The sequence below is a fragment of the Heptranchias perlo genome, chromosome 22, assembly GCF_035084215.1.
Source record: "Heptranchias perlo isolate sHepPer1 chromosome 22, sHepPer1.hap1, whole genome shotgun sequence".
Lineage (NCBI taxonomy): Eukaryota > Metazoa > Chordata > Chondrichthyes > Hexanchiformes > Hexanchidae > Heptranchias > Heptranchias perlo.
In genome coordinates, this window is record NC_090346.1 from 9,541,220 (window position 1) to 9,568,650 (window position 27,431).

Genomic DNA, 27,431 nt, shown 5'->3' on the forward strand with positions numbered 1-27,431 from the left:
AACTTAATTCAGTCCTCATTTTTAAAGTCATACATATTTTCCTTATTTTTACATTTCCATTCTAAATGTAATTGTAGGCGATTACTATGTACATTTCTACACTGTGATTACATGCTCCTGCCAGTGCTAGAGTACTGTTTACAGTTATGGTCTCCTTACCTAAGGAAGGATATACTTAACCTAGAGGCGATGCGACGAAAGTTCACTAGATTGATTCCTGGGATGAGAGGGTTGTCCTATGAGGAGAGATCGAGTAGAATGGGCCTATATTCTCTGGAGTTTAGAAGAAAGAGAGGTGATCTCATTGAAACATGTAAGATTCTGAGGGGGCTTGACAGGGTATATGCTAAGAGGCTGCCACCCCTAGCTGGACTGTCTAGAACTAGGGGTCATAGTCTCAAGATAAGGGGCCTGCCATTTAGGACCGAGATGAGGAAAAATTTCTTCACTCAGAGGGTTGTGAATCTTTGGAATTCTCTGCCCCAGAGGGCTGCAGATACTCAGTCGTTGAGTATATTCAAGACAGATCGATGGATATTTGGACACTAAGGAAATCAAGGGATATGGGGATAGAGCAGGAAAACTGAGTTGAGGTAGAAGATCAGCCATGATCTTATTGACTGGCGGAGCAGGCTCGACGGGCCGCATGGCCTGCTGCTGCTCCTATTTCTTATGTTCTTATGGTGCAGCACCCCCACTGCAGGGAGGGTGTAATTACAGTGTAATAAGTTTACTTGGGAAGTTTCTATTATGAATGTGGACATAGGAATTTAAAAATGAGAAGTTGGCAGCAAGTAGGTGCATTTGCAAAGATTTTTAATGTAGTTTTAATACAAGAGACCTTTTTTAGTTTGCCAATTTTAGAAATATTACAACTGGGTATTTTTGGTTATTTTAATAAATATCCTTTTAACAACTCTCACCACATACAAACCTTTCAGTTCCAAAATTAATTCAGTCTCAACTTTGAGCAGCTCTGTCTGAGTATGATCATGTCACTGATTATGAGCTGCGATGTTGCATACTCCTCTACGATGGATACAAAACAAAGGCCCTTAAGAGAGAGAAAAAAATAATGTACCTGCAGTGTGAACATACCCCTCCAGGTTGATTACACTACACTAGCTTTTATATAGTTTGGTAGGTAACTTGGTATTCAGCTCAAACACGAGGATTGCACAATGATTATATTAAAATCCTTTTTTGGTCACCCTCCTATCACAAACCAGATTCAAAGGCCTGGAATTTCTGCTTTGGGGGCAATCGGCATTTGTGTGCAAATTGCACCTGAAAATTGCGCTGGCGCATTTTATGCTGAGTTTCTGCTAAAATGTATTAACATAATCATAAATGTAAATCTGCCCTGAATCAGCGCAGTTCAGCAGCTTAACATAGCGTAATCGTTTATTTTTTTTGCAATCAAAAATAATCATTGTATTTGAGATGTATTTAAGAGTGGTAACCTGGTGCAGTTTTATTAATACAGCTGAAAATTAGTTTATCACTAAAAATAAGCATTTTTAATAAAGGTGTCCAGTCCTTGCCTGTGAGAAATCTGATTTTAAAATCACTGAAAATGATTCAAAAAAAACTATACTGAAGTTTTTACTACCTTCATTGGTCTACACTAGTCAGTTTCTTGGTAAATTAATATTTTTTAATATTTAAAAACATTTAAACCATGCCTACTAGTGCCTTTGCACCTAAGAAAACCAGCTTAATTTTAAAATCTTCCTCAAATGGCCGCAGGCTGAGGCAGTCAACGGAAACTCACCATCCTTTTGTTTCGAGTGGGGGTGACCAGTTTTGTGGGCGGGGGTGACTTCAGTGCAATTATTTTTTAGCCAGTGCAAAACATTGCGGAAACTCGAATTACGCCAGGCACAAATTACGCCTAGCGAAAATTGTAATTCTGTAATGTTTTGCACCGATTCAGCCGGATTGCGCTGAAAAAGCAAGCGGAAACTCTCGGCCAAAGTCTTTATTTGATTACCTGGACAATCAAAATTGAGAAAATATAACTAAGTAGAACATTCCGTAAGTGAAAACGTTTGCATTGTCATCCTCCTGTATGCTCCTACGAACTTTGTAATAAATTGTGATAACTGAGGAGCCATGCTAAATATTCTGTAGGAGTCCCTATTGCATCCCAGTTCAAGTTAAAGCTAGAGAATGAGTCTATTGACACTACATTGTAGCATTGGTGCAAAGCGGTTTAAATGTAAATGAGGCAGAATGAGATTGCATAGAGGAAGAATTTGAATTGGGTTCTTAAAATGATGCCTGAAATGTTGAAACCTATGGCTTCCTTTTGCTGTTTCTCATTTCAGCATGAGGTTAGCAAACGTGTTGCCTTGGTGGTGCATCACCTTCCGTTGTTTGGCACTTGGATAGCAGAATTGCAGTGCCATGTTATATTTGAGATTACTTTTTTGTAGGAAATCATGTTGCTGGAATTTTATCAACCACCTTGTGCTTATTCCATTAAAAGCAAGTATTATAAGTAGAAACTTAAAGCTCATGGACGGAGTACTTGAGGTGTAGTCTGACCAGAGCACTGTAAAGTTTGATCATGACTTTCTCCGACTTGAATTATAGAGCTAAAACAGTAGAATACAACATGCTGTTGGCTTTGTTGAATGCTGCTTGGCATTGGTTAGATCTGTTGGGTGCCAACCCTACTAAGACAACTAGGACTTTTTCATCTTCATCATTCTTAGCTATTTCAACACCATGTATGGTGAACCCATCTTCCCATATTTCTTTTCATTGGATTTCTGAGTCCAAGTCACTGACCTAAATTAGAAATAGTAGTGGCACCCTGATCTCTGGGGTACCCCACTCAATACTTCTCTCCCCACCCTGACGTAACTCCTCTAGCAAGTACCTGTTGCTTTCTCTCCAGCCAGTTTCTTATCCGTGTGATGGGATTTACCTTGAATCCCCAGAGCTTAACTAGTAGCCTTTTGTGCAGAACTTTGGCAAAAGCATTTCGGAAGTCGAAGTACAACATGTCGTAGGGCTTACATTAGTCCACTTGAGATGCTACTTCTTTAAAGAAGTCAAGGAGGTTGGTCAGGCAAGTCTTCATCTTCTGAATGTATGTTATTTCCTGGTTTAGTAGGTTATTGTTACACATTGTTGAATGACAACTATTGTATAAGAAGATCAAAACAAAGAATAATCTAATGAAAAAAATCAATATACTGCAGTAGGATATCCAGTATTACTTGTGAAAGGTGAACATGTACTATGGGAAATGCAGGAGAGCAAGTGTTTCCTTTCCTCTTTTCAATCACCCACTATTGTTTGAATCGTTGGTTCTGTAACTCCATAGTGACTCTTAACATTTAAAAAATGCTACTTAAAATGAGTTATGCACTTCACTGCAAATCCAGTGGAATGTACAAGTCCAGTGCAAAGCTCTGGTGTTAAAACTTAGCTCCTGAGCAGTTCTAAACCAAATTTCTACTTGAAGCTCGAACAGCATTTATTGTTTTGCTTATCTTATTTCTAATCTCTTCTTTCTAATCAGCTAGCCCAAATGATTTTTTTTGGGATGGAGTGAATATGTAGGTACAAATGTAGAAACCACTCTTTAATCTCATGATGTTGAGGGCATATGAGAAATATGGTGCACATATATTCCATAAGCCCGTTAATGTCTTATTAATTTTAATGGTGGTTGGCTACCAGATGAGTCAACGCTGCCTGCTTATAATGGCTTTCTTGACATCAAGTTATAATTGCTATTAGTAAAGTTTCCAGCTGAAAATTATTACAGATCTGTAGAAACCTGACATATGAAATCTTAGTGATACGTGGAGCTTTATATTAATGTTTGTATCACAGGATTAATATTACAATAATTTTATGTCCAAATAAAAACTTGTGTTTCTGCAGTTTCCTTTCCCAATAATTTGTGGTTCAATTTTAAGCCTATGTAATTGATTTTAAAACCAACGAATGAATAAACTCTTTGTTTTCCAGCTGATTTACAAACCAGGCCAGTAGTCCAGTAACTAGATTACTGCAATTAAATTTACAGTAAATGCTTGCAGAAATTTCAGGCCAGGACAATGTGCTTTTTATTTTCCTCAATTTCTTTCAGTATTTGTCAACGTGGAAAAGCTGAAGTTCGAGGGCCGGAGAACAGATTTGAGGTTTCCGTTTAACTTGGGAGGAAGTAATTCAGCAAATCTGAAAATGCAGCCTGTGTGAACATCCTTTGGCTACAGTCACTGAATTATACTCGGCGGGTAACTGTAATTTGGGCTAAAGCTGGTCAGTTGTAATTTAATTGAGGGCAAATTTTTAATCAGTTATGAGTTTTTTTTTGTACCATGTATCAAGGTCATGAAACTGTGTACCATTTTAAAATCGTAAGTTAACTTTTTATTGATTGTGACAAAGCTGTTTATGGTTAAATATGACTTGAGGTCTTTCATTACTCCATGCTCTTCACGTATTGTCCTAGTTAACACCCATGGAGAGGATGCTGAAAAGATTTACTAATTTATACCAAGAATTAGAGGATTTAGTTATGAGGAGAGACTAGAGAAACTAGTGCTCTTTTCATCAGAACGGAGGTGAAGATGTGATCTGATGGAGGTGTTCAAAATTGAGCATCTTGATCAGTTAAATGGGTAAAAACTATTTCCACCGGTCAGGGAGTAACTACAGGACATAAATCTAAGATTATCACCAAAAGAATAAAGAGAGAGGTTAGGGGAATGTTATTCTTTATACACTGAGGATTGTTATGATATGGAATGCCCTACCCAAAACACTGGTGGAAGGAGAATCATAATGGCTTTTAAAGGACAGTAGATAAATGTTTGAAAAAAATTAATAGCATACATGGAAATGATGAGAAAGTGGGAGTAAGTGGATAGCTCTTTCAGAGAGCATTGCTTAGATGGGCTGAATAGCATCCTTGGTGCTGTAAAGTTCTAGGTTTGTAGCCTGGGTCTTGGGAGAGTGACCTAACTCTCACATTTACTTTTCTAATGTGCAGCCAATCAGTGCGCATGTTTGGAGTATGAACTCATTCCAGAGAGCAAAGCGGCATGCGTGTTTGATATTGCATCATGGGAACTGGTGGCTGAAGACCGAACTGGAATGATGCCTGATCTCCCTGGAAAAACTGAAATGCCAAATTATTTGAAAGCAGTATTCATAGTATGTTTCTGTGAAGTTTGGCCACTTTCATAATATCTGCTACAAATGGAAAGCTACTGCAGAGTCCTTTTTAGGTTTGCTGTGGTTTAATGGTAGAAAAGTAACTTTTAAAACTGTCGTCACTATTATGTCAAACCTTCACTGAGCTGTTATTTTACAGTTATGTGCAGGCTTTACTGATGTCTGATGGGAGCACTGTTGTAAATATTAGTAAATGGATGGTTGAGGAGCATAGAGTGCTGCTATATTTTTTCCATTACAGATCTTTAGAAAAGCCAAGCAAGCTAATTGCTTGCAGCTAGTAAACTGTGGGTTCAATAACCTTTCCCCCTTTTTTGGCGAGTTTAAATTAATTCCTATTTTGAGAACGACTTTAATGTGGATTTAGTGTATAGCGAAAGTTTTAGTGTCAGCAAAACACCCAGCTGAAAATGCTGGGTGGAGACTTTGTTGGAAAAATATAGCAACATTTCAGTTGCTGAGAAGGTAAATTTGAGGGACAATTTTAACTCAGCCCACCGGGCGGGAATGGGGCAGTAGCAATCCTAAAATCAGAGTGCTGCACTTAACACACTGTTCCCATTCTAATCCCACCTGCTGCCATTTTGGCCAAGGCCATTACAAGGGTGGCCTAGGCATCTGCCTGAATCAGGCGGGAACCTCATTAAATTATGCCAATTTGGGTCCTATTGACATATATAGGACCCCAGTTGCAATTTTGAGGCACAAATGGGCTAGCAATGTATTGCACATGCTCCGCCCATTTGCATTGGGCAGTGAGCAGCCGAACCAGTGGCCCTCTTTTTTTTTGTTGGTTCCAGAAGGAGCGGGAATGCTCCTCCTAGGCCTACAACTTCGACTGCCAGCCGGCTCGGTGTGGGAGCTGGCCGATTGGCACCTGCATCTTGCCGGAGGAACGGAAATGAGAGCCGGACTCCTTAATAGGTTAGGCCTCCCACCGGCAAGAACAGGCGGTCGGCCGGTGCACTCCGCCTGCAGTTAAAATCAGACCCATGATCTCTGATTCCCTTAGTTTATATACAGTAAACATTTTGTGGGTGACTTGTTTTGAAAGCTACTGAGAATGCACTATGAAATTGACTGCTCAAAGAGTTAAAGCAATGGAAGTATGTGAATAAAAAGCCACAAATTGCTACTAGAACTTTAAAAAAACAATCTTTGTTGCTGTTGTTTGTGTTGGTCATAAAAATGACTTGGCATTATAATGCCAATCATGCTAATTGCATTAACCAGGTACAATCACTTATTTAAAGCTGCAAATGCTATGTGATGAGTACTTTAATGGTTAATTGAATCCTACCATACAATGAAGCATGAGGGTACTAAATACTATGTACTATAGTTCAGAGATGACTATCCATGGTGCCTGATATGTACAGAATTTTTTTGTGTGGTTGCAGCTTGAATAAAGTGGAGCACAAGCAGATTTAGCCAAGGCAGAATGCATCTTGCAAGAAGTTTCTGAAAGTGATCCACTAAGCACCAGTCCTGTAATCACTGCTATATGTGTACGTTTCATAATGGTTTCAAAATTCCTTCCTTATCCATTTCTGTAAGAATTTTGCTAGGGTTATAGGCAGCAAAATTATTTAGCTAATCTTGCCTTTGGAAAAACTCAAAGCAGAAAGTTTTACTGAGTGCATTTGCTGGCAGATGGGTGTACAGTATTTAAATTGCAGAACTACTTCAAGAAATGGCTATGTTACAGGGTGGATTCCACAGCATTAGAACAACAGAAAAATAACTAAAGCTTGCAAATGCACAGTCTCAACATCATGGGCCACCACTTTTATTTCTGCTGCTACATTTTTCTCAGTGGCTGGAAAAGGTTCGTACAGACCAGTGAGTGGCAAAATCACATTGCTGATCTATACAGGTGAGCTGAAAAGGCAGCAGCATCTTGAGGTAAGTGTGCTGGTTGATATTGCTGATTGGCTCAGTAGATGTATCAGAAAGTAACTTTTACATACAAGCTGCAGCTGTTTCGTGTTCCATTTTCTTTTTTGTCAATTTTTGTAAGCATGGAATTTGTAGCGGGGATGGGCAGAGGATGATGTAACGTGTAATTTTATATGTACTTCAGTTTCTCTTCTGTACTTTGTTCTCTGATGCAGTCTTTTTTTAAGATCACATCTTTTTTATTTGGTTTGGCTACATCTAATTGGTGTATGAGGTCTCATCTATGAAACCCTTGCATGTTGTCTTGACCTTTAAGACCTTCCTCCTCTGGAATGTGTTGTTGTGATGGGGGACGGAGTTAACTTGTAAAGACTGTTTACCTCTGTTTTTCCTTAGCATTTTGTCAAGAGTAACAAACCGATGTGGAGTAAGTTTTAAAAAAAAAATCAATTGGCAATGTGGTAGGTTTAATTGCTAGTTCTTCTAACCAGGCCAAATTCTGTGGTTTTTTTTTAAGTATTTGCTAGTCTAAGCATACTAATGCAAGATCATCTTGTGGACTTGTGATGCATTTACTTTACATTGCTGCCAGTAGAAATGCTGTAATGTGAAATAAGATGGTGCTCGTGACTCTAGTGTGCAGAGTACCAACAACAATGTAGCGCCTTCAATGTCAAAAATGCCTGAAGGTGCTTCACAGAAGCATAATAAGACAAAAAATAGATGCCAAGTCAAAGAGGGAGATATTGGAGAGGCAACTAAAAACTTTGTTAAATAGCTGTGTTTTAAGGATGGTCTTAAAGGAGGAGAGGAGGTAGAGAGGCAGTTTAAGGAGATAATTCCAGAATTTAGGGCCTAGAGGACTGAAGGCACAGCCGCCAATGGTGAGGCAAAGGGAGTGCGGGATGCACAAGGGGTCAGAGCTGGAGGAACATAGAGTTCTCCAAGTTGTAGGGCTGCAGGATGTTAGAGACCAGGAGGGATGAGGCCATGAAAGGAGTTAAACATGAGGATGACAGTTTTGAATTTGAGGTGTTGGGGGTGCGGGAGCCAATGTTGGTCAACAAGCACAGGAGTGATGGGTGAGCAGGACTTGATGCAAGATAGAATATGGGCAGCAGAGTTTTGGATGAGTCAGTTTATGCAGTATGAATTGGGGAGAATTGTATTAGTTGAGTCTGGAGATGATAAAGGCATGGATGAAGGTTTCAGCATAAGGTGAGTTTTTAAAAATTAATTCTCACGATGTGGGCATCGCTGACACGGCTGGCATTTATTGCCCATCCCTAATTGCCCTGAGAAGGTGGTGGTGAGCCGCTGCCTTGAACCACTGCAGCAGTTTTTGATACAACTGAGTGGCTTGCTAGGGCAGTTGAGTTAACCACATTGGTGGTGTGGACTGGAGTTACGTATAGACAAGACCGGGTAAGGATGGCAGGTTTCCTTTCCTAAAGGATATCAGTGAATCAGTTGGGGTTTTTTATGACAATCCTACAGCTTCATGGTCACTTTTACTGATGCCAGCTTTTTATTTCCTAATTTTTTAAAACTGAATTTAAATTCTCAAACTGTATGCTCTGGATTATTAGTCTTGGTTTCTGAATTACTAGTCCAGTAACACAACCACTGCACTATAGTACCTGAGCTGAGGCAGGGACAGAAGTGGGCGATATTACAGAAGTGAAAGTAGGTGGTCTTTGTGATGAAAAGGGTAGGGGGTCTAAAATTCAGCTCGGGGTCAACTAGAATGCTACGATTGCGAACGGTATGGTTCAACCTAAGATAGAGGCCGTGGAGGGGGATGGAATTGGGGGTGAGGGTATGCAGTTTGGAACAGGGATGAAGACAATGGCTTCAGTCTTCCCAGTGTTTAACTGGAAAAAATTGTGGCTAGTCCAAGACTAGATGTTGGACAAGCTGCCTGACTGCACAGAAGCAGTGGAGTGGCCAAGAATGGTGGTAAAGAGGCACAGCTGGGTGTCATAAGCGTACATGTGGAATCTGACTCCATGTCTTCGGATGATGTCGCCGAAGGGCAACATGTAGTTGAGACAGTACGGATAGATCATTGGGAGACTCCAGAGGTAACGGTGCAGGGGCGGGAAGAGAAACTATTGCTGGAGATGCTCTGGCTTCGATTGAATAGGTAAGTGTGGAACATTCGAGTGCAGTCCCACTAAGCTGGACAACGGAGAAGAGGTGTTGGAGGAGGATAGTGTGATCGACCGTTTCAACAGCTGTAGAGAAGAACGAACTGGGATAATAAATCACAATCACGAAGGCTACCACTTCAAAAATTGTGCTATGCTTGGCACTGGTTGTGCTAGCTAGCTTTTTTCCAGGCTGTAAACTCATCCTACCTGCACAGGTCAGCAGTCTACTTTTTGCAGTGCTTGCCTATAAGGGCTTTTTGCTCCAACACCAGGAATGATCACAATATTTAAACAACTGTGCTCTGAAGCTTGCCCGAGCATATTTTATGCCTGCTGGTGTTCTGGAACCAACTCTAACACAAGTAGGGTCCATTTCAAAGCAACGGTGGCTGAGATGAACAGAACATCTTCATTTCTAAGTTCTGTATAATATGCAAAATGTCTAATCGTCCTGTTGTTTGGCATTTTTCTTTTCCTCTTTTCATACTGTAGCCTGTTTTGTGTGGACAAAGTTAACATCCTCATGTTTTTCTACCTTCTGATGTTTTCTTTAAACACAGTGAATGTTGACTATTGGAGTTTGGATTTTGAGTTGCTGAACCTAATAGTGTCAGGAGAGTGAATTGGCATCAGTAGAAGTACAGTCATTAACCTGGGGTGATTCAGCTTCAACTATATGTATGATTCATCTCCCTTGAGTCCTGGCCTCAGACACTCCTCCAAACAAATTGCTTTTTCATCAGTATTTGTCACTTAAAATAAATAAAAGGATGTTTCATTTGAATTTCTGACCTTTTTCTTGTGATTTTCTAAATTTACTGCCGCTATCCTTTTCCTCTAAGGCTTGAGTCTACACAGTTTTAAAAAACAAGCTCACTTGGCAGTGGCACAATGCATTGGTGCACTAATGTATTGTGTCCTATAACTCTGCAGGACGAGTTAATTCCTGATCGGCTCCCTTATGGGGGAAGAAGCTGAGCTGAAATTAGGCCCTTCCTGTAGCAGGAAAGATTGAGGGGGTGAATGCACCTGATTTGCTGTTGTACTTCAGCAGGCTGCAATAATAGTCTAGCATTTGCAAGGACTTGGAAATAAGTAACTTTCCCATCCTTTCTGTTAGGGAATGGGACATGTGGGCAGTGTGGGTGGGGTGGGCTGGGGAAGACTGGGAGAAGAGAGGAGTGGAAAGAAAGTGAAAATAAGGCATGAGAGAATGGAAGTGAATTTTGAAGAGGTGACTAAAGTAGTGGACAGGGGAATGTCAATGGATGTTATTTATATGGACTTCCAGAAGGCATTTGATAAGGTTCCATATAAGAGACTTCGCTACGATAGAAGCCCCATGGAATCGAGGGAAAAGTACGGACTTGGTTAGGAAGTTGGCTGAGCGAAAGGCGACAGAGAGTAGGGATAATGGGTAGGTACTCACATTGGCAGGATGTGACTAGTGGAGTCCCGCAGGGATCTGTCTTGGGGCCTCAATTATTCACAATATTTATTAACGACTTAGATGAAGGCATAGAAAGTCTCATATCTAAGTTTGTCGATGACACAAAGATTGGTGGCATTGTGAGCAGTGCAGATGAAAACATAAAATTACAAAGCGATATTGATAGATCAGGTGAATGGGCAAAACTGTGGCAAATGGAATTCAATGTAGACAAATGTGAGGTCATCCACTTTGGATCAAAAAAGGATAGAACAGGGTACTTTCTAAATGGTAAAAAGTTAAAAATAGTGGATGTCCAAAGGGACTTAGGGGTTCAGGTACATAGATCATTGAAGTGTCATGAACAGGTGCATAAAATAATCAATAAGGCTAATGGAATGCTGGCCTTTATATCTAGAGGACTAGAGTACAAGGGGGCAGAAGTTATGCTGCAGCAATACAAAACCCTGGTTGGACTACACCTGGAGTACTGTGAGCAGTTCTGGGCACCGCACCTTCGGAAGGACATAATGGCCTTGGAGGGAGTGCAGCGTAGGTTTACTAGAATGATACCCGGACTTCAAGGGTTAAGTTACGAGGAGAGATTACACAAATTGGGGTTGTATTCTCTGGAGTTTCGAAGGTTAAGGGGTGATCTGATCGAAGTTTATAAGATATTAAGGGGAACAGATAGTTTCTCTCTATCCACCCTATTTCCGCTGGTTGGGGAGTCTAGGAGTAGGGGGCACAGTCTAAAAATTAGAGCCAGACCTTTCAGGAGCGAGATTAGAAAACATTTCTACACGCAAAGGGTGGTAGAAGTTTGGAACTCTCTTCCGCAAACGGCAATTGATACTAGCTCAATTGCTAAATTTAAATGTGAGATAGATAGCTTTTTGGCAACCAAAGGTATTAAGGGATATGGGCCAAAGCCGGGTATATGGAGTTAGATCACTGATCAGCCATGATCTTATCAAATGGCGTAGCAGGCACGAGGGGCTGAATGACCTACTCCTGTTCCTATGTTCTTATGTTCCTAATTTCAGAGAGGTTTAATTTTGCAGTAAGCTGGAGCAGAACATTGTATCAACTCGGGCATCATAAGTTAAATTATCTGGTGCTGCGTTGCTATTCTTGGCTGTGATGTTGAGCAATGGCAAAATTGGCAGAGGAATTTGTCCCAGGCTACTCTTGTACCTTCTGGAGACTTACTGAAGGCAGCATTGGCGCTCTTAAAGCTGAATCACCATCCATCCTTGCCTACAGATGATGAATGGCCCAGGCAGAAATGGAGAACAACTTCACAACAATAAATAATAACCTGCTATCCCTTTTTGTTAGTTTAAATTGTGCTGCATGCTGAAGTTTTATTTATCAAACATAGGCAGATGTGCTCACAGCGTGTGCGTCAGTGTGTTAGGAGTGTATTGTCTGAACTTGGTTGAAGTGGTTTCACGTGACATCTGAAACTCTGAATATTCAATCATATCAAAAGCTGCTTGCCCCAGTGTTGATGTGGGGTGATGTAATCTCTTTGTGGAAAAGGAAACAAACTTCCTGTGATCAAGGTTTGGGAAATTTAGGAATTATACCAAACCTTAATGTGGTTTGATTTTGAAAATTATTCAATCTACTAAATTTTTCAGTTTTGCAAATCTATTTTCTCATTATAGTTGATGCTGTGAATTGTGGGACAAAAATCTTGGTGAAAACCATTTTAGTCTTTGTAGCTTATGTGACATTAATTTAGCATCCAGTGAGAGACCAAGTAGCTGTGCCCCAGTTTAAAAATGTAATAATCTTACCAATCATAAGTAATTCTTGCTCATCACAAGTAGCTTTGTCTAGAAAATTCTCCTTAGTCCAACTCTATCTTTGCATCCTTCACAAGCTGCACATCTCAGGTTGCACCCTCTTCTTCAAAGTCTTGGTCTTGAATTAATACGAATTCAGATGGCTGAAATCCAGTTACTAATAAATCTAAATCTGCAACATAAAATTGTCAGATTTATTCAGAGAAATTGCAGGAATTGCTGATACAATTGAAAGTATCACAGTTATACATTTGGGATTAAAGTTTGTATTTGAGGGCATAGCAAGTTGTTGAAACAGAGGAGAGAGCTCTATCTTGATCAGACTTGAAAGTACTTGGTGCCGGTATTGGATATCAAATGTGAAGTGTTTAGTTTACCTGTGCTAATATTCATGGCATGGTAATAAAATCAGTTGCAAAAAGCTAACTCCAACAAAGTGAAATATTACAGGAAGCAACTTGCAATTGTATTGTGCCTTTTACATTGTGAAATGTCCCAAGGTGCTTCACAAAAGGTAGACAAGTGAGTGAGTGGGCAAATACATGGCAGATGCAGTATAATGTGGATAAATGTGAAGTTATCCACTTTGGAAGGAAAAACATATTTAAATGGTGATAGATTGGGAAATGTTGAAGTACAAAGGGACCTGGGTGTCCTTGTACACCAGTCACTGAAAGCAAACATGCAGGTCCAGCAAGCAGTTAGGAAGGCAAATGGTATGTTGGCCTTCATTGCAAGTGGATTTGAGTAGAGATGCAAGGATGTCTTACTGCACTTACTGCAGGGCCTTGGTGAGACCGCACATGGAGTATTGTGTGCAGTTTTGGTCGTCTCACCTAAGAAAGGAGTCACTTGCCATAGAGGGAGTGCAGTGAAGGTTCACCAGATTGATTCCTGGGATGGCAGGACTGTCATATGAGGAGAGATTGAGTTTACTCTGCCTGTATTCACTCGAGTTTAGAAGAATGAGAGGGGATCTCATTGAAACATATAAAATTCTGACAGGGTTAGACAGACTGGATGCAGGGAGGATGTTTCCCCTGGCTGGGGGGGTCCAGAATGAGGGGGTCACAGTCTCAGGATACAGGGTAGGACATTTAGGACTGAGATGAGGAGAAATTTCTTCAATCTGAGGTTGGTGAACCTGTAGAATTCTCTACCACAGGAGGCTGTGGAGGCCAAGTCACTGAATATATTTAAGAAGGAGCTAGAGAGATTTCTAGACACAAAAGGCATCAAGGGGTATGGGGAGAGAGCAGGAATATGGTATTGAGATAGAGGATCAGCCATGATCATGTTGGATGGCGGAGCAGGCTCGAAGGGCGGAATGGCCTACTCCTGCTCCTATTTTCTATGTTTCTATGTTGGGGACACCGAGCAGAAATTGGGAGAAAGTGAAGAACAGAGAGTGCAAGCTTAGATTTGGGGTTGGAGGAGGTTGCAGAGATGGACTGAAGCAAGGCTATGGAGGTACTTATGAACAGACATGGATTTTGAAATTAATGCAGCAGGGAATGAAGAGTAAGTGGAGGTTGGTGAAGACTGCTGTGATGACGAATAGGACCTAATATAGGATTTCATTGGCAAAGTTCTGGATGTGTTTAAAGTTTGTGTAGGATGAAGCTTGGGAGAATAGCTGGCAGGGCATTTGAAAAGTCAAGTCAGCGGTGACAATGTGTAGATAAGGATTTCAACAGCAGTGGTGGTGAGGTCAGGTCAGAGGTGGGTGGAAACTGGATGGAGTTTGAAGCTCAGTCAGTGTGAAGTAGGGCACCAAAGTTGTGCATTATTGAATTGTAACTTGTGAGCAGCCTGTTAGGTGAATGAAATCGGACAAGGTTGTGGAATTTCTGGCAAGAACTAGACAGGATGCCTACGATTAGCTGGAGGAAGTTCTGGCTCACAATTTGATACCTGATGGGCAGGCAGATGGCAAAGCAGCATTCATGGAATCTGGAATTCTGGGCATCATCAGCACACATATGGATGTTAACCCCATGCTTGCATATATTCTTGCCAAAAGACCATGTATAAGTGAAAAATGAGAGGGCCAAGAATGGAACCTTGGAGAATGCCAGAGATGCCTGACTGGGGGCAAAAGAAAAGGCTATTATGGGAGGTGTGCTGGCTACTTATGAACAAATAGGAATGGAACAATGAAAGAACAGTGCAGTGGAATGGACCACAGAGGCAGGTGATGGAAGATGTTGGAGTAGTTGACCACATTGAAGACTGAAGACAGACCAAGGGGGTGCAAGGGGAAGGATAATCTGTTATCATTGCAGTCACACGGTAATGTTGATGATATTGACCAGGGTGGTTTCAGTTCTGGACAGAAGTGGACTGAATGGATTGAAATGGGTAATGCTTGGGGGTGGAATTTTAACTCAACGTGCCCAGCAGGAATGGGACCTTTTAAAATGAAGCATTCATCCTAACCGTTCTGATCCCACTGGCCACCATTTCATCTGTTCATTGCAGTTTGGTGACTCAAGCGCCTGCCAGAAGCAAGCAGGAGCCTCATTAATTTATGCCCATTATGATTTTCTCAAGCTGAAGCAGGTCAGCACCTGTCCGAGGACGGAGGTCCTCCAAGGTAAGTCAAAATCTTTCCTTCGTGGCGCCTGGAGGAGCAGGAGTCTTGAGACCCTCCCGGGAATTACCTGCTTGCCGGCGAGCCTTCCTTTGCCGGCCTGCAGCTTCTGGCTGCTCAAACTTCCATTTCCACCCGCCATCCAGCTGCCGCTTTTTGCCTGTTTTGGATGAGCAACTGACTGGCGGCATGGATATGTGGCCCAGGAGTTAAAATTTCGCAGGCCTGAAATTTGGGCCTGGACATGCGTTTTGCACACTTACCTGACCCGACTCAAACTTGCAGTGTTACTTTTTCGTATTGGTTTTGGGAGTATTACTGATATAAGATATAAGAATAACTACATTTGTTTTTCCAGGAAGTTCCAGCAGTAGTGATGCCATGTGAATTTAAGTAATTTGTATGGTGTAAAAAAAATTGAAACAAAATGGTGGTTCAGTAGGGCTCTTCTCTACAGAAATAAGGAATGGCCTTCACATTGCAACTGGTGCTTTTCTGGGCACTGGATCTTTTAGGGGGAGATTTAAAAGAATTGGCTGCACACAGTTAAAGAAATTGTGCGCTGTTCAGATGTTAGTTCATGAATACTGCCTGCTGTTTCTTGAGCCAACTGTAATTGTCCTGGTTTCTGCTGTTTTACGTGATTAAATCATGCAGATTTACTAAAATCTGTCTTTCTGCAGATATAATAAAAAAAATTAAATTCAAATTCTAGGTTTCATGGCACACGTTACCATTTTTGGATTCATCTTTCCGAGTTCAAAAAGAACAGATGATCCCAGTTGGACAAGCTGATGTTTTTTGACTTGTGTACATACTCCTACTTGTTTGAATTGTTTTGCCAAGTGGCATCTTTATAATTCTGGGTCGTTGGGAAGGGGAATCATTTTCTATTTGCAAGCTTTCCTGAGTTGTTTGTTTGTTAAAGAATTTAGAAAAACCATTTAATAGAAATGGGATTACTTTTGTTATTTTAATGTTTTTTTCCTGAAATTCTCAGATTTTGAAATATGCCTAAGCAATTTTTTTTTAAACCTACAAGTTGCTTGACTAACATGCCAACCTGTACAATTTAAAGTTTTTTGGAGCTTCTCTGGTTCTGTGTGACCCTTTTAAACTGCATATGGAGATAGGATCTTGTGTACTCCGTAATGTTTGCTCACGAAGTACACCATTAGTAACTTATAACCTGAGTGAGAGGTTTTTTTTAAAAAGCTACCAATTGATGCTATTGGACACAGGGAGCCAAGACCAAGTATTTGGATCATGCAGGATTAGCGGGCGGGGAGTGGGGGGGGATTGGGGGTGGTATGTGGACCCAGAAGGGGAAGGTGGATAGAAAGAAGAGAGGATTGGGATGGGGGGTTGAAGAATGTGAATGGGTGGGAATAGGGAGAACAGGAAGAGGAGGGAATGGAGGATATTTGGATGATTAGTGGTTGGGGAGGAGAGTGAAACAGTTTTCTAGAGCTGGCTGAATTCTCACTCCATTTGGTGGGGGCTGGGAGGGGGGAGAAAGAAGAAACCAGGAATTATTTCCCTGCTTAGTGGGGGGCATGGCTTGGGACAATGTCTTTCCCTTGTACCCTGTTCAGTGGGAAGATTTGAGCTGATAGTCTCTGGTGATGAAGAGGGTTGCTAGTGTGCTTGTATGGGGGGTGGGGGGAAAGGGGATAGGCCTTGATTTTTAATGGCTCATCTGAAGAGCTGCATCTGTGACAATGTAGCACTGCATCGGTACTAAAACTGAGCGTCACCTGAGTGTCTTGACATGGAGCTCAAATCCACAATCTATTAACCTGGAGGTGAGAGTACTGCCAACTGAACCAGGCTTACACACAGACTGGAAAGGAGAATTATGCTCTTTAGTTTCACCCCATAACCTTTGAAACTAGAGAATACAACCCCAATTTGTGTAATCTCTCCTTGTAACTTAACCCTTGAAGTCCGGGTATCATTCTAGTAAACCTATGCTGCACTCCCTCCAAGGCCAATGTGTCCTTCTGAAGGTGCGGTGTCCAGAACTGCTCACAGTACTCCAGGTGCGGTCTAACCAGGATTTTGTATAGCTGCAGCATAACTTCTGCCCCCTTGTACTCTAGTCCTCTAGATATAAAGGCCAACATTCCATTAGCCTTCTTGATTATTTTATGCACCTGTTCATGACACTTCAATGATCTATGTACCTGAACCCCTAAGTCTCTTTGGACATCCACTGTTATTAACTTTTTACCATTTAGAAAGTACCCTGTTCTATCCTTTTTTGATCCAAAGTGGATGACCTCACATTTGTCTACATTGAATCCCATTTGCCACAGTTTTGCCCATTCATCTAATCTATCAATATCGCTTTGTAATTTTATGTTTTCATCTACACTGCTTACAATGCCACCAATCTTTGTGTCATCGGCAAACTTAGATATGAGACTTTCTATGCCTTCATCTAAGTCGTTAATAAATATTGTGAATAATTGAGGCCCCAAGACAGATCCCTGCGGGACTCCACTAGTCACATCCTGCCAATGTGAGTACCTACCCATTATCCCTACTCTGTCGCCATTCGCTCAGCCAACTTCCTAACCAAGTCCGTACTTTTCCCTCAATTCCATGGGCTTCTATCTTAGCTAACAGTCTCTTTTGTGGGACCTTATCAAATGCCTTCTGGAAGTCCATATAAATAACATCCATTGACATTCCCCTGCCCACTACTTTAGTCACCTCTTCAAAAAATTCAATCAGGTTTGTCAGGCACGACCTACCTTTCACAAATCCATGTTGGCTTTCTCTGTTTAACTGAAAATTCTCAAGGTGTTCAGTCATCCTATCCTTAATTATAGACTCCAGCATTTTCCCCACAACAGATGTTAGGCTAACTGGTCTATAATTCCCCGGTTTCCCTCTCCTTTCTTAAAAAGCGGAGTAACGTGCCATTTTCCAATCTAGAGGGACAGTTCCTGAATCTAGAGAACTTTGTGGATGCCCTAACTATAATCTTTCAATGTGCTCACCTACTTCCTTTAAAACCCTGGGATGGAAACCATCTGGTCCTGGGGATTTGTCACTCTTTAGTGCTATTATTTTCTTTACTGTTGCTTTACTTATGTTAATTTTATCGAGTCCCTGTCCCCGATTCAATATTAGTTTTCTTGGGATTTCCGGCATACTATCCTCTTTTTCGACTGTAAATACAGACGCAAAGTAATTGTTCAACATGTCCGCCATTTCCCCATTGTCAATGACAATATCCCCACTTTCAGTTTTTAAGGGGTCAACACTGCTCCTGACCACCCTCTTTTTCCTAGTATGACGATAGAAGTTCTTCGTATTGGTTTTGCTATCCCTTGCAAGTTTCTTTTCATACTTTCTTTTTGTAGCCCTTACTATCTGTTTTGTGACCCTTTGTTGACCTTTGTATCTTTCCCATTCGCCAGGATCTGTGCCATTTTTTGCCTTTTTGTATGCCCTTTCCTTATGTCTTACACTGTCCCTTACCTCTTTAGTTGTCCATGGCTTTTTTTTGGCAAGTAGAGTTCTTGCCCCTCGGGTGTAAACCGATTCTGTACCATGTTAAATGTTTCTTTAAACATTTCCCACTGATCATCAGTCGATTTACCCAGTTTACTGTGGACATCTCTGTCTCATCTCATTGAAGTCTGCCTTGCCCAAGTCTAGAATCTTAGCAGCTGACTCACTTTTTTCCCTTTCAAACACTACACTGAACTCGATCATGTTATGATCACTATTGGATAGATGTTCACGCACAGTTAAGCCGTTAACTAAATCTGGTTTATTACTCATTACTAAATCTAGTATGGCTTGCCCCCTTATTGCCTCTAGGACATAATAGTGTAGAAAACTATCCCGGACACACTCAAGAAATTCACTTTCTGACTGTTGCTAGTCTGCTTTTCCCAATCTATGTGAAGGTTAAAGTCCCCCATTAAGACCACTATGCCTTTCTTACACGCTTGTCTAATCTCTGCATTTATACCATCTAGCACTTCAGAGCTGCTGCCAGGGCTCCTATATACAACTTCCACTATAGTCTTAGATCCTTTCCTATTTCTCAATTCAACCCATAAGGTCTCTGTTGACTGCTTATCTCTCATTATATCCTCCTTTATCATTGAAGTGATTTCATCTCTAATCATTAAGGCTACTCCTCCCCCTCTTCCATTTTCCCTATCTCTCCTGTAGACCTTATAACCTGGTATAATTAGTTTGCAATCCTGACCATCCTGCAGCCAAGTCTCAGTAATAGCTATCATGTCATACCCTCCAATTTGAATTTGAACCTGTAGCTCATTTAATTTATTCCTTATACTCCATGCATTTGTATATAGAACTCTTAGTTGGGCCACACACCCTAGCCTGACCTTCAGCTTTGATGCTGGGTTAATCGCCTTACGCCTTCTAGTTTTTATTTTATCTGTCGTGCCTAAAGTACACTTTCTTTCTGCTGCTCTACGCTTTTCCTTTTCACTTGTTCTTGAACAACTGTTTGTACTATTTGTATTGTAAATTTCCCCTGGGTCTTCCCCTCTCTTGCTGTTCTCAACTTTATTCCCTTCTGACTCCCCGCTCAGGTTCCCATCCCCCTACCACTCTAGTTTAAACCTTCCCCAACAGCACTAGCAAACACCCCCGCGAGGACATTGGTCCCGGTCCTGCTCGGGTGTAACCCGTCCCGCTTGTACAGGTCCCACCTTCACCAGAACCGGTCCCAATGTCCCAGGAATCTAAATCCCTCCCTCCTACACCATCCCTGCAGCCACGCATTCATCCTGTCTATTCTCCTGTTCCTATACTCACTAGCACGTGGCACTGGTAGTAATCCTGAGATCACTATCTTTGAAGTCCTGCTTTTTAATTTATCTCCTAACTCCTTAAATTCACCTTGCAGGACCTCATCCCTTTTTTTAACCTATGTCGTTGGTACCAATATGTTCACCCTCCCCCTCCAGGATGCCCTGCAGCCGCTCCGTGACATCCTTGACCCTAGCACCAGGGAGGCAACATACCATCCTGGAGTCACGTTTGCGGCCGCAGAAATGCCTATCTGTTCCCCTTACAATTGAATCCCCTATCATTATAGCCCTGCCGCTCTTCTTCCTCCCCTCCTGTGCAGCAGAGCCACCCGTGGTGCCCTAAACTTGGCTCTTGCTGCTTTCCCCTGATAAGCCATCTCCCCCAACAGTATCCAAAGCAGAATATCTGTTTGAGAGGGAGATGGCCCCAGGGAACTCCTGCTCTATCTGCCTAGTCCTTTTACTCTGCCTGGCGGTCACCCATTTCCTTTCTGCCTGCGTAATCTTTACCTGCGTTGTGATCACCTCACTGAATGTGCTATCCACGATAGTCTCAGCATCGCGGATGCTCCACAGTGAATCCACCCGCAGCTCCAGCTCCGAAATGCGGTTAGCCAGTAGATGCAGCTGGACACACTTCCTGCACACATGGTTGCCAGGGACACTGGTAGTGTCCATGACTTCCCACATGGTGCAGGAGGAGCATATCACGGGTGCGAGCTGTGCTGCCATGACTTGCCTTAGACTCTCAGACTCTCCTCCTGCTCTTGGTCTCTCCTTTTATACTGTGCTCCCCTCTCGGACTCTCCTGCCTCACCTGTGACGTCGCACAGTAGTTTTCTCTTGTAGAAGTTCAATGTTCCGTAAGTCATTCCAAACATAATCTTTCTTCAGACCATGACTATTTGTATGTATCTTTACTAAAAAAAACAAATTTTTTAGCTTGCTGAAATGCAAATATAGAATAATCTATATGTTCAAGGGTAAAGGTTAATAAAAAGAACTGAAGAGCAGTCTGTTTAGATGGTGCCACTAATTGTGAGAAGATGTGAGATTACACTGCCTGCCTATGTTCTGGCTAGCCTTTGTGGAATTTTTAATTAAGGGAGTAAGATAAATACATCTAGGTGAGTTGGTAGTTACTCCCAACTAAAAAGCCAGCGCTTGGATTGATTGGCACTTATATTCTGATTTTTTTTTTGGTGGGGGGGTGGGGAGTGAAGGGAAAGGTTTGTGCCTGCAGTTTTGAGGGGTCGTTAAAGGTGCAGAGTTAATTTTCATGGAAGAGTCTGCAGATCACATCATTCCAGTCAACAGTGGAGAACAACGTGGATGTGGAAATAATGTAACCATCTCAAATCAGGGCACAGAATATAATTGGTTAATAATCACCCCCCTTTTTTATCCCTCTGTCCTTTTAGGGTATGAAGGTCTTGGTGGATGCAAGGAACAAGCTGGGCATTCCCTGGGAAAATACTGAAAATGAGAAGCATGGAATGTTTGTAATGGCATTTGAAAACAAATGCGGAATGCCAGTAGAGCCAGCCACATTTCAATTGTATGTGCCAGCACTGAGAGCGCTCTGGCAAGATTCAGGAATCCAAGAAGCATACAACAGAAGACGAGAGTTTCAGCTGGTAAGTAAGGCAGATCCTAAGATGATACATGGAATGAGGGCCAAATACTTTAAAATATTTGGGGGAGGAACTTGATGCAGCAGATAACTGGCCTCCACACAAATTGAAAATGGTTGGGATATAGCCAACCTAAAGTTATAGATTAAATGATTTCTGGTGTCCTTGGCCAATAGATAGTTTGGTCTACTTGTCAGTTGGTGAACTTAGTTCTTTTGCTAAAATATTAACACATTGCTTGTTTTCCCCTCTTAATTAACCATCTGGTGAGACCCTTTCCTACTATGACACCCCAGTGAAAGTCTGGCACCGTAGCTTCTTTTATATTGGTTTATTGGCATGCTAGTTCCTCTGGCTCCGAATGCACAGGCTTCCCCAAAGTGAACCTTCTGAGTTTGCTAAAGCCGGCTACTGAAGAGACCTGGTAAATAATGGGTTTTCAAGATGACTGTTAGCAAACTCTGGGGTTGTTGCTGGCTGTGTAAGATTGGTGTTGAGTGCCAGTGGCACTGGCATAACAGTGAACCAATATAAGAGCAGCTAAAGACAACAGAAATATATATATTTTTTTTAAAATGATTCAGATCTCTCCTCCATGCTTATTTAGCAGTGCAAAAGGCACAATTCTGAATAGAATGGTTATTGTCTATGCACATTTTCTTATAAAATTGAATGCATACTAGTGAGGAGCAGAATGTCCTCTTGATGCCACTGGTAAGTTACTAGGTGGATCTCACTTGTGGAATAGGCTAAATATTAGTCTCCAATTGGTTATCTTGTATTTAAACAATTGCTTAATACTGTAATAGAATCTATTCAGTAAAGATTTTTTTTTAACCTTTTTTGAATTCAAAATGTGTTATCAGTATTGAAGGAATAAATAAACTGTAGCACTGCATGGTGCCAAGGTACAAATACTCTACCTTGTAGAATGTTGGATTCTGGACAAAAGGGCCTGAGTTAGATTCTAAGTCTTCACTGATCCTTGCACTAAGCCTTCTCTATTAATACATTTGGAGGGAAGGGAAACTGTCTAGACGAAATTGCTTCCCACACAGAGGATGCCTCCTTGTGGCTTGTCCTAAGTTGAGGCATTGATGGGTTATGGGGATTTCTGCCAGCTGTACTGAACCAAGAAGGAGACTGTTAACTTATAATTCTGCAGACCAGAGTCCTGGGACCTTCTTGATGTGTGTGGCTCAGTACCACCGGACACAGTGAACTCACGCACTAAACTATTGGGGAGCTAATTTCTAATGTTAAGGTCATTGGCAACCATTTGTCCTGCATAAAATTATGACATTTTCAGTAGAGTGAAAAGTAATAGTTTGCTTATCGAGATGCTTAGCAGTGTGGTACATGAGCAGTGCAAAATTGGTGAGCCAGTATTTGTGGGGCACAGTTTTGGACTTGAAGGTATATGGCATTGTGTGATCAGCAATTTTTTTTTAGAAATGTACATTGAGCCAGTGCCAATATACTGGAAAAAAAGCTAAGAACATAGGAATGAGAAAAAGCCCTTCAGTCTGATCATAACTCAATATAGAGTTATATAATTTTTACTGCAGTACATGACAGGTTGTCAGGAATGTTTTGAACAATGATTTCACAATATTAAATGTAACAATCTTAAAACTTCCATGGTATAAGCCTGTATTTCAGTTTGCACTGAATATATTCTGAACACTCCCCAGAGCTAAGGATGTTACAATTGCTTCATTGAGTACATTGGTGTTTTTGAAACCTGCTGTTTATTTCTCTGATACTGGACTGATCAGTGAAAAACTCCAGAACAATTTAAGGTGATGAAGACTTTGTCCCTTTGTAATACAGGTCTGGCTAGCATCCAGTGCTGTACTTCAAGAAACATTGGTTCTTTTGTTTTAAAGAAGGTGGACCTAAACCTGCGTCGGTGATTAAACATGTAATTTACCTGTTTTGACCATTTGAATGCTGAAGTCTTGACATTTTTTCATTTTTAAATCACGTTCTCCTAATTTATCTCCTTTTCTTTCCCCTGCCCTCAACTGTGTAGCTGTCATGTGCTATACCTCAAGCTGAAAGAAAAGGCTTCTCCAAACCCATTGAGCTGCAATGACTATTTAAATTAATACACTGAGCATTATCACTTGGCTTTATGCCCTTTGGAAATGTTCCTTTATAGTTATGATTTAAGAGATTGGGAAAATACATTCCTGTCTACTGATGTTGGCAAAGTTGGCGTCCTCTGTAGAATTGAGGATTTCAGGATTCAGGTAGGGCAACCAAAGCCAGAGCTCCCTGGATGACGAAAGAGACAGCGAGTAAAATGAAGCAGAAAAGGGGGGCATATGACACACGTCAAGTTGATAATATAAGTGAGAACCAGGTTGAATATAGAAAGTACAAAGGAGAAGTGAAAAAGGAAGTAAGAGCGGCAAAGAGAGAGTATGAGAATAGACTGGCGGCTATAGGCATATAAATAGTAAACGGGTAATAAGAGGAGGGATGGGACCGATTAGGGACCAAAAAGGAGATTACGCATCGAGGCAGAGGGCATGGCTGAAGTACTAAATAAGTACTTTGCATCTGTCTTTACCAAGGAAGAAGATGCTGCCAAAAACAATGTCACAGTAAAAGGGGAGATAGTTGAGATACTGGATGGGGTGAAAATTGATAGAGGAGGTACTACAAAGGCTGGCTTTGCTTAAAGTAGATAAGTCACCCGGTCCGGATGGGATGCATCCTAGGTTGCTGAAGGAATAAGGGTAGCAATTGCAGAGGTGCTGGCCATAATCTTCCAAACCTCCTTAGATACAGGGGTGGTGCCAGAGACTGGAGAATTGCAAATGTTACACCCTTGTTCAAAAAAGGGCGTAAGGATAAACCCGGCAACTACAGGCCAGTTTAACCTCGGTGGTGGGGAAGCTTTTAGAAATGATAATCCGAGACAAAATCAATAAGTGTGGATTAATTAAGGAAAGCCAGTATGGATTTGTTAAATGCAAATCGTGTTTAACTAACTTGATTGAGTTTTTTGAGGAGGTAACAGAGAGGGTTGATGAGGGTAATGTGGTTGATGATGTGTATATAGACTTTTAAAAGGCGTTTCATAAAGTGCCACGTAATAAACTTGTCAGCAAGGAGCTCATGGAATAAAAGGGGCGGTGGCAGCATGGATACGAAATTGGGCTAAATGACAGGAAACAGAGAATCATTTTTACGAACTGGAGTGAGGTATATAGTGGTGATCCTCAGGGGGCCATACTAGGACTGCTGCTTTTTTTGATATATATTAATGACTTAGACTTTGGTGTACAGGGCACAATTTCAAAATTTGCAGATGTCACAAAACTTGGAAGTGTAGTAAACTGTGAGGAGGATAGTAATAGATAGGAATGGGCGGACACCTGGCAGGTGAAATTTAATGCAGAGAAGTGCGAAGTGATACATTTTGGCAGGAAGAACGAGGAGAGGCAATATAAACTAAATGGTACAATTCTAAAGGGGGTGCAGGAACAGAGAGACCTGGGGGTATATGTATACAAATCTTTGAAGGTTGCAAGGCAGGTTGAGAAAGCGGTTTAAAAAGCATATGGGATCCTGGGCTTTATAAATAGAGGCATAGAGTGAAAAAGCAAGGAAGTTACGTTGAACCTTTATAAAACACTGGTTCAGCCACAACTGGAGTATTGTGTCCAATACTGGGCACTGCACTTTAGGAAGTATGTGAAGGCCTTAGAGAGGGTGCAGAAAAGATTTACTAGATTGGTTCCAGTAATGAGGGATTCAGTTATGTGGATAGACTGGAGAAGCTGGGGTTGTTCTTGGAGCAGAAAAGGTTGAGAGATTTGATAGAAGTGTTCAAAATCATGACTGGTTTAGGTAAAGTAAATAAAGAGAAACTGTTCCCATTGGTGGCAGGGTCGAGAACCAGAGGACACCGATTCAAGGTGATTGGCAAAAGACCCAAAGGCGACGTGAGGAAAAACTATTTTACGCAGCGAGTAGTTATGATCTGGAATGCATTACCTGAAAAGGTGGTGGATGCAGATTCAATCGTGGCTTTCGAAAAGGAATTGGATAAATACTTGAAGAGAAAAAAATTGCAAGTTTACGGGAAAGACTGGGGGAATGTGACTAACTGGATTGCTCTTACAAAGAGCCGGCACGGGCTTGATGGGCTGAATGGCGGCCTCCTGTGCTGTAACGATTCTATGATTCTAGGATTTGATCACAAGCAGGACTTGTCTGTGCAAAGTTTCCTTAATGCTTAAATTGGTTGGAGAAGCACAGTGCTTAAACTAGATTTGACGAAATTTATTGTATCTACTTGGGGATAAGGTGCCTGCCCCCCCCACATCCAAAAACTGAAAACGCCATGATCTGCAGAGAAGATGAGGGTCAACATTGCAAAAGCACTGTGCTTGCTTATTTATTTGAATTTGGTGCTGGAATTTGCTGGATGTCTTGTGGAATTGGTTTGGCATCAAATCAAAGCATTCATATGGATTTCACTAAGACTTGCTTATAACTTGGTACTGAGCGTATACTGTGAAAACATCTTTGAGCTGTAGAAATTAATTGCAAGTAAATATTTTAGTTCGCATTGCTATGTTTTTTAAGTTCCCATTGGCATTACTTTAAAATGAGTTGCGACGGTACTCTGCTACCACCTCCAAGTTCAACTTCAGAATATTAATTGGCTATGCCCACCTAAATTAGATCCCAGACCCTCGAAGCCATAAATTTAAAATTTGTCCTTTTTCTTCAAGGCCCTCTGTGGCCTCGCCTCTCCCCATCACTGGAACCTCAACCAGCCCTACAAACTATCCGTCCCCCAAACTCTTATCTTCATCTGACTGGGGCCACTTGTGCATCTCTCCGTTTGCCGCAACATTGGCGGCTGTTCCTTCGGCCATCTGGGTGCCGCTCTTTGGAATTCCCTCCGTAAATGTCTCTCTTTTCCCCCCCTTTTTTTAAAAAAAAAAGAGCTTTCATAAAACCCCCAATCTTTTGGCCACCCCTCCTGATGCCTCCTCTGTTTTGCTTGGCATCTGTTTTCCTCACACCTCTGTGAAGATCCTTGGGCTGTTTTTCTACATCAAAGTTACTATATAAATGTCTATTCCCAATATCCATCCTTGCTGTTGTTCCTCCTCCTCAACCCCATCTCTTCTGCCTTGTCCCCCCCTTACCATTGGTTGATTGGCTACACTCGGTTTAAAAATTGCATCACAGTTGGAAGACAAAACCTTGCTCTCTCTGCAAGTTGTCATGGCACATTGATAAGGGAGCTGGGTCCTATGATTTGGTCCTCAAGCTTGGAAGCAAGCTGCAATTGCAGAACAGGGAAAGACAAATGCCAACAAGGGATGTGGAAAAGGAAGAAATACATGAGCATGTCACCCAGGCTACTCTAGAACACCTCCTGATGATCTGTTTTAAATCCTGGTAGCTAATTGCCCTTTTTTCACCTTGCCTTGGGGGTGTCATTGAGAAACACAAAGATGGGGAAAAACTTCTCGAGAATTTTGCTGTGTCTATAAAACTAATTGTTGGGTTGGTACACCACTAGACCACCAAAATTTGCATTATTGGGGTAGTTTATTTTAATGCAGGGTTTATTCTTTAGCCAGTCAGTATTGGTGTGAGTGCTTCCTAAATAGTTCTGATTTAAAGGTAATAAGACAGTATATGAGTCCTGAATCACACTAAGATTTATATATCCATGTACATTTGTGAGTGCCCACGTCTCGTCTGTCTGTCTGTCTATCGATCTATCTATGAAAAAAGCAAATAGAATATTAGGATATATTGCTAAGATGATCCAATGTAAACCAGAAAGCAGTATAGTATCCTCATCAAGACCTTGGTTAGGCCTCATTTAGAATACTGTGTCCAGTTTTGATCCCCTCAC

General features: G+C 41.4%; 1 protein-coding gene across 2 annotated transcripts in view; it reads left to right on the forward strand.

The window, feature by feature from the left end:
- The window catches only part of gna12a (guanine nucleotide binding protein (G protein) alpha 12a), a 92,774-nt gene that overhangs the window by 17,191 nt on the left and 48,152 nt on the right, over positions 1-27,431 (forward strand). For both annotated transcript variants that reach the window (XM_068002901.1, XM_068002902.1), the window contains one exon: positions 21,320-21,535. In XM_068002901.1, coding sequence (XP_067859002.1) covers positions 21,320-21,535 — 216 coding nt within the window. The remainder of the gene's footprint in view (positions 1-21,319; positions 21,536-27,431) is intronic.